This window comes from Plasmodium cynomolgi, chromosome 8 (assembly GCF_000321355.1).
Source record: "Plasmodium cynomolgi strain B DNA, chromosome 8, whole genome shotgun sequence".
NCBI classification, from domain to species: Eukaryota; Apicomplexa; class Aconoidasida; order Haemosporida; family Plasmodiidae; genus Plasmodium; species Plasmodium cynomolgi.
In genome coordinates, this window is record NC_020401.1 from 1538048 (window position 1) to 1545751 (window position 7704).

General features: G+C 44.8%; 2 protein-coding genes across 2 annotated transcripts in view; one reads left to right on the forward strand and one right to left on the reverse strand.

The window, feature by feature from the left end:
• Positions 1-5605, forward strand: part of PCYB_084370 (hypothetical protein) — a gene marked incomplete at its 5' end in the record, with an annotated part of 11127 nt that extends 5522 nt beyond the window's left edge. Inside the window, 5 exons of the mRNA XM_004222175.1 lie at positions 15-571; positions 1205-2901; positions 3162-3428; positions 4119-5348; positions 5417-5605. Of these exons, the coding sequence (XP_004222223.1) occupies positions 15-571; positions 1205-2901 (2254 nt within the window). The 3' untranslated portion in view covers positions 3162-3428; positions 4119-5348; positions 5417-5605. The remainder of the gene's footprint in view (positions 1-14; positions 572-1204; positions 2902-3161; positions 3429-4118; positions 5349-5416) is intronic.
• A 789-nt stretch (positions 5606-6394) lies between these two features.
• On the reverse strand, positions 6395-7343 carry PCYB_084380 (hypothetical protein; the record flags this gene model as incomplete). Its single annotated transcript, XM_004222176.1, has 3 exons — positions 7147-7343; positions 6728-6799; positions 6395-6591 (listed from the first exon to the last, which is right to left on the reverse strand). Exons 1-3 carry the CDS (start codon positions 7313-7315, stop codon positions 6395-6397), a joined length of 438 nt encoding a protein of 145 aa, XP_004222224.1. The 5' UTR covers positions 7316-7343.
• Between the last annotated feature and the right edge of the window lie 361 nt (positions 7344-7704).

Consider the following 7704-nt stretch of genomic DNA (forward strand, 5'->3'; position numbering starts at 1 on the left):
AAAATTATTTACAGAGATGAATTAAAAACACAACTAAAATTTCAAAACAGATTCGAATACGATGGAAATATAACTGTTGATGATATTGAGAATAGTTTATGTGAAGGTAAAATATCCACTGCTGCTTTTTGTACCGTTTTTTCTATCAAAACTGATGATAAATTTGTGAATGTACAGCAGAAAAATATTTCGACTCTCTTTTCTGTTATCTTCAATTTGTATGCCTATTTGAAGAAGAGGCTTAGGGTGTACTGTCGGAGTAATAGAAGCCTTCTCACTCACGATGATCGGAACGCCCCTCCGAACAGCAGCCACTACAACAACGGCAGTAGCATGTACAACAACGGCAGTAGCATGTACAACAACGGCAGCAACATGTACAACAACGGCAGCAACATGTACAACAACAATAGCAGTGTGTATAATAATAATGGAAGCATGTATAATGAGAATGGCGGTCCCGTCGGAGCAGGAGCTGGTAGTGGAACCATCGACCCGGCTGGTGGAACTGTGGACCCACTTAACACCAGCAACAACGATGGTGGCATGTTTGCCAACGTGTTTGCTCAAGGTGGAGGCGCACTCGCACGTGCAGGCAGCCCCGTGAATCACGCATCTGTGAATAGCGATCCCGAGGGGAGGAACTCACCCCATGTGCTCCGCATGAGCAGCGCTGTGCGTGCGGAGGAAGCCATTCGAATGAACCGAGGGGCTTTTATGGAGGACACAATGCGGATGGGTAGCGCAGCGGACAGAACGCTCCGCATGAATGTAGAGGCGGAGGCGGCAATGGGCGCAGCGGTGGATGCAGCGATGGGTGAGGCAGTTCGGATGGAAGCGATGGGTGAGGCAGTTAGAATGGAAGCGATGGGTGGCAACGTAGCGGCGAATCTTGAAGGGGGTGCATCCTACGGGCAGTACGCCGGCGGGGACTATGCCTATGGGAGGGTGCCAGCAGCTGTTGGGAGTGAGCGCATGGGACATATGGGTGGAGAGCATCTTAGTGGAGAGCGCCTTAGTGGAGAGCACCTTGGTGGAGAGCACCTTAGTGGAGAGCATCTTAGTGGAGAGCATCTTAGTGGAGAGCACCTAACTGTGGAACCCCTTGGCATGGATCGGCATGTCGTGGAACCACTCGGCATGGGGAGCGCCGCCACCGTCGGAGGAGGAGAAGGAAGCTTTGGGGGTGCCCAGCACATGGCAGGCAGCAACGAGCAAATGGGCGGAGGGAGCGACTACCTGGTGCAGAATTACGGACAGGACAACGCAAGTTTTTCCTTCCCAGGGGAGATTAACGTTGACGGTGAGTTCGCCCATGGGAATGGTGGAACAGTGGGGGCGTACCCAAACGGGAAGTATATTTATCGTGAAAATTTGAACCAAGGGAGGGGCGAGGTGATGACTCAAGGCATTTACCGAAAGGGAGACGGTTTGAACAACGTCGTGGTGAGCAGCGGGGCCTATCCAAGCGCGTACTACGGAAGCGTTGGGTATGAACATGAGCAGATTCGAATGGACGAGACGATGCATGGGGATGCGTTGGGAGTGGGGGGAAGTCAGCAGAGAGGAGGTAACCTGGGAGGGGGCAATCCAGGAGTAGGTCTTTTACGAAGCGACATGCAAGGAGGGGAGTCCCCCCGCCAGCAGATGCACGACGTGAAGAACGGGACGTTTAGCAGCAATCAGTTGGCGAGTGTAATGGGTGAGGTGGGCATGGAGACGGGCCCTGTAGGAGTGACCACAGGAGGGAGAGCAGACGGAGCGGCATCAGCAGCGATGGGGTCTCTCACGAAGGACTTCAGCTTCAATATGCAGAACGAAAATGTATTTGCGAAGACGGACGATAGTACGCTAGCCTTGTCCAATCGAATCGAACACTCCTTCCTGTACAGAGGGAAAATAAAGAGCAACGGTGCCTCGAACGAAGGATCCAAGAGAAACAAAAAGATACTCCTACTGAAGGTGTGCCTACGGAACATCATTTCGATAAATAAATTGCTTTATTTCGTGACGAGAAGCGACTTCCTCTTTATAGATAATCTTTACATTATCTTTAAGGAGTACATCTCGAAGAGGAAGGAGTACAATGACGACAAGGTGGAGGAGTCGGATGACGACACGGCTTCGTCCACACATGAACACAGGAATCGGTTTTTGAAGAGCGTCATGAGGGTGGGTCGCATGGGGAACGGTCAGCAGCAAGAGGGGGGTGACAACGACGAAGGGGATGGCGAAGGGGATGACGAGGAGGAGGACGACGAGGAGGATGACGACGATGACGACAGCTGCGACGGAAACTACAACGACAGTGAAAACGACTACGATAGGGACGACTACAACGAGTACAACTATGAAGGGAACGACCACGATAGCGACTACGACGACAGCGACAGCGACCACGATGAGCAGAAAATTATTCAAGAGCACGTGGACCATTTCGTTGATGATAAGGGAGCGATCATGGGACGGGCAAACATCAACAAGGGAATGAGCAGCGGAAAAAAAAAAAGAAAAAAGGAAAGAATAAGAGAATACTTCAGGAGGGAAAAAAAATTGTTAAAAAAATTTAATTTTATTGGAAAATTTAGTAAAAGCTCGATGAAAAAAAGTATGATTGTTATGAACAAGTCAGGTGAATTTATGGAAAAAAAAAAATTATCATTTTCGCTAACTCTGTTAACAGAATTTCATGACGACATACTGGTGAAAATTTTGGACGATTTATTAAATTATTATGAGAAATATAAGACAAAAATTAACATAAATGAGTTTATGAATTTTGTGTTTCACATTTATTTGAACATTTGCACACTTACGAAGAGAATTATTAACTGCATTTATCAATTTTATGTTTTCACTCATAAAGAAAATTACGCAGACTTCTCAAAATATTATGAGTAGCCTTTGGTTTCTGTACATTCTTTTTGTCATCGCAAATAATCATTTGTAATGACAAGCTACAAAAGAAAATAATCCTTGAGCAGATTAGTATATTGATACAGATATCTCTTTACAGTTACTACTCCAAGAACGTGAAAAATAATTACAATGTGCAGACACCTCTTCCGAGTTTTATCCTTCCCTTTAACATTCATTACATCGTTCAAGATTATTTCATAAGTAATAATTTTTTCAAAAAAAAAAACGCAAAATGTTATTACATGAGGAATTTGAAGCTTATAGAGAGAAATTTTAACATTAATGATTACTCTGAGATAGCTGCCATCAACGCGTTGTCTTTCCTCCTTCTTTGTTTTTATCATGTCGTTGTGAATAGCGGCACTTTGGGGGATGCTACATCAAATGGTAATGGTGTGAATCACGGCGCAGCGCATGGTACTGGTCACACCGCTGCACACGTCACATCACATAGTAACAACAGTACTAGTGGAAACAATCAAGGTAGCAATGGACACGGTGCTAACCAGGTGAAGAGCTATATCTGTGAATCGTCAATCAACCTGTTTTACGAAAATTTCAATAAGTACCTTTCCCTCATTTATAACAACAGTTTGCAAAATGTTTTTTTCAGATACTCCTTTTTGTTAATAATGAATTTGCTGATAGATTATAATTACAACTGCAAATATTATATAAAGAAAATTACGTTCGATTTGTATGCCTACATTACTAACGTGGATATACGTTGCTTTAAAGCTTTGGCAAGTATTTTTAAAAAGCTGAACGAGTCGAACATAGATGAGTTATTGTTAGTCCCTACAAGCAGCATTTTCTCCCTCAAGTTTAATATAATAAATTCAAGGATTAATTATATTAACAAATTATCGCTAATCATTTTGGCAGGGAATCGAAACTTCTACCTTAGTCACCTTCCGAAAATTGCAGAAAATATTTCCGAGTATCTGAAATTCTGCACCGATTTGAAGCTATATCGAGAAATATTAATTTTGATTTGCACCATTATTATTAAGAATGATGAAAATGAAATTTATATCATTATCCCTACGTTCATCTCGTTGATACTTCAGATTTACCATGTCGAGAGGATGAAGTACAAAATTACTGTAGAGGATATACAGAATGTAGAAAAAGATGAGGACAATTATATTTATGACTTCAATTCGTATAACAATGCAGATGTGTTATCTCTTTTGAAGACTCTCCTGATTATTATTAACATTTTGGTCAAACGTAATGTTAGTTTTATTAATTTTTATTCTTGGATTTTTTTCAAGGACATTTCTATTAAGAGGAACTCCTTTTCGGCGCACAGGCACATGGGCAACTACGCCAGCGGGGGCAGCGGCATTGGCGGGGTTGGCGGAGTTAGCGGCATTGGCGGCATTAGCTTAGTTAGCGGCGGAGGCTCTCCTCTGCGAAGTGGCCGCCCCGGCGTGCGCACGCAGGGCGTAGAGGGAGGAAACGCACCGCAAGTAGACCCCCCCACCCTTGACAACCAAGTGGAGAAGGATCTAGAAGCCAATGGGGAGCTCATCCAAGGAGTTAGTTTCCAACCGGACGGAAGAACACCCAAAAAAAATGTGTTGGAGGATGGGGAAGAGGATTATTTCGCATCGTGTGCAAACCAAAAGGAACACAACCTCGATGGGGAAAAGGATGATATAATTACCATCCTGTTGAATGCCAATCAGGAGGAGGACCCATTTAGCAAAGGAAGTAGCATGTCACCATCTCACATGATAAAGAACACAGCGCTGCAGAATAAGGGAAGAACGGAGGAGGGGAGATTTGTTGCCTTCCTTGACATTATTGAAAAGCTGTACACACCCGCAACTCCGCATAAGAGATACAAATTAGGTGCCGACGGAGGGGGGGACGCTAATAGTGTCAACGAGGCGATTGCAGCTACTGGAGAGGGAAGCCCGAGAAGTACAAACGCCGCCCCCCCTGTTCAAAACAGCAGCAGAAATAACCAGGCGAACGACCCAGGGGTTAGATTCCTCGACGAGTTGGAAAACGAAAATGCAGAGGGAGATCACCACAGCTATGGAGGAGCAGACCATCGTGATCGCCGAAGCAGGCGAGACCATCACAACAGCTACGCCAACAATGTAAAGAAAAACCTCTACTACTGTGATAACTACCTAAGTGAGTACATACTCAACACGAAGAATCAGCTCTCAGGATACTCCTCGTGTGAAAATAACTTAAGTAGCTCCTCTGTGAACTCCGTAAGGAGTAATTTCTCCAACAATTTTTCAAAAGATATGAGAGCATTTTTGTCCGATTCTTCGGATGACCCTGACGTTAGCAACAGCAGCTCCAATGATGTTAGCCACCTTTCTCACATGATGCCAAATGTAGAGAATGATGAAGAGATGTCCTCAGACGATATGTACAGCATGGCAAATGACAAATGGAACCATGTGCATTGTTTGCCTAATTACGACATGAACGAGTTGGGAAGAAAAAAATTTCCGTGCACTCGTGCAAGAATATCCCCCTCATTTTAGTGTACTTGTCCAAAAAAATTAAATTAAATTTTTACAAATATTCTATGAAGAAGCCCAAGGACGAGACCCTCATTCTGCTCAAGGAGTTGAACTCTGTGGAGAACGAGATTAACGATTTGTTTTTGGAAGTGGACCTGAACCAGGTGTACGCGGACTTTCTCATGAGGTAGAAGCGGTGACAAAGAGCTAGGCGCAGCATGGATGGCACACTCAACATTGTGTGGCAGTGTGCCTTTGTGTGTTTTTCCCGTACCAGTTTGCAACCCCCCTCGGGGATGGTGACGACTGTTCATTTGTGATCCCTCCATTGTTTGTTAATCCCCTCGCCCTTGTGCAACTTGTACCGTTAAGCGCGTGTCGGCCAAGACTGGTCACCTGCGTCAGTTGTGAGCGCGGCAGATCGATCGGCATCGCCGCTTCTCCACGCTTAATAGCTTATCCGTTTTTTTTTTTTTTTCCCCCTTTTGATTTTCCCGCATTGCATGCGTCATGCGCATTTATTAACCCTTTCCTGTCCGCTTTTCCGCCGAACGAACCAAGGTGCGGAACTTGCAAAAATGAGTAAATGCAAAAGGTGCTTACGTTGCTTCTCTTCACCCATTTGGGGTGATCGGGATAAGTTCATGGAGCAATGAAAACGACGAGGTAATCCAAAAAAAAAAATGGAGGAGAAAAAGCGCGAAAGGGTGGTACACAAATATGGGGAAAAAGAAGTTATTCTACACAAGTGAGTCAATCGCTCGAATGTCTTTCCTTTTACCCAACATTTGTATGTCACCTTCTGTCTCTCCCTCCGCTGCGCAAAGGAAATTTGCAAAAGGTATGACCTGTTCAGGCATTTTTGGAAATTTTTTTTTTTTTCACAGAATAATGATATTTTGGCTAGCTACTAGCTACATCATGCGAATCAGCGCAGATAATATTTTTTTTTTCTGCAAATCGTTACACAGATACCCTTCTCACTTATGCTTGTAGAAAAGGGGAACGGAGGGGTCGGTCCCGCCAATTTTGTGCTTGTACGAATCGTAAGCATCTTTGAGGTACTTCCTTTTGATGGTTTTAAAGTTGTACACGTAGTTGTTGTTTTCTGCGAACTCGTTGGTCTGCTGGATGTGCGGCGTTATGACTGGCACTCCGACGCGGAAGAGGAAGTGTCCTAGGGAGGATACGAAGGGGGGTTGGAAAGCGGAAGCAGGTTAGCAAGCGGCAAATTTCACGGTTGACAGGTAGTTGGTCACGTGCCACAACACCAACGGGTACGTCCGCTGGCGCAACCATCGCGCTCAAGATACCCGTTTTAATTTTGAAGGCATTTTCCTTGTCGCCGTTTATCAGGCTTAGCATGGACTGTATTTTTTCAATGTCTGCGAAATGGGGAAGATTGGAGTCATTGGTCAATTGGGGGCGACAAAATGCGCGGCATGTACACAGCATGTGTACAGCATGTGTACAGCATATGTACAGCATATGTACAGCATATATACAGCATATGGGCCTATGGGACAGGGCTCCACCCTTAACACTCGTCGGGGGGGGGAGGGTAACCAAATGGTCCTTCACACGGCTGTCGAAAGCAGCGACAAGTTGCACACACGTCCATAGCAACATTCACTGTTGGTTTAGCCTTTTTGAAACTTTTGTCCATTTTTTTCCCATGCCCCGTTGCTGCATGCCCCTTTGCTCCATGCCCATATTGCCATTTTCTCCTTACTGTTGTAGTTATTCATTATGCTCTGACGAATTTTATTTTTCATGTAATTATCGTAGTGGAAGGCCGTGACGTCGTACATGAGCTGGTTGACGAAGCTCTGGTTTTTTCGGAACAGCTCGCTTAGCCTGTTTTTGCTGTAGCATCCTTCCCGCTTAAACCTGAACGCCATCCTGCGTCATCCTTCGGTTGTGCGGTTGAGCGGTTGTGCGGTTGTGCGGTTGTGGAGCTGGCCGGCGCGGGAGTCATGCAAATGGAAGCACACGTGTGCCCATAAGTACGAACGTATGTATGCACGTATGTATATATGCACATGTATATATATATACAGTGTGTGGAACCCTGCCTCGAGATAACGCCGGGGAAGTGTTTTTTATTTTATTTTTTTTATTTATTTCCTCCTTATGATGTGCCGCTTTGGAAAGAAATACATTCCTGCCGTCTCAGTGCGACCCTCCACAATCTCGCTCCGATTTTACAACTTCGCCGTGGCCATGTTTTGTTGTGATGGTTTTTTTTTTTTTTTTTTTTTTTTTTTCATTCCATTTTTCCCCTTTTGGA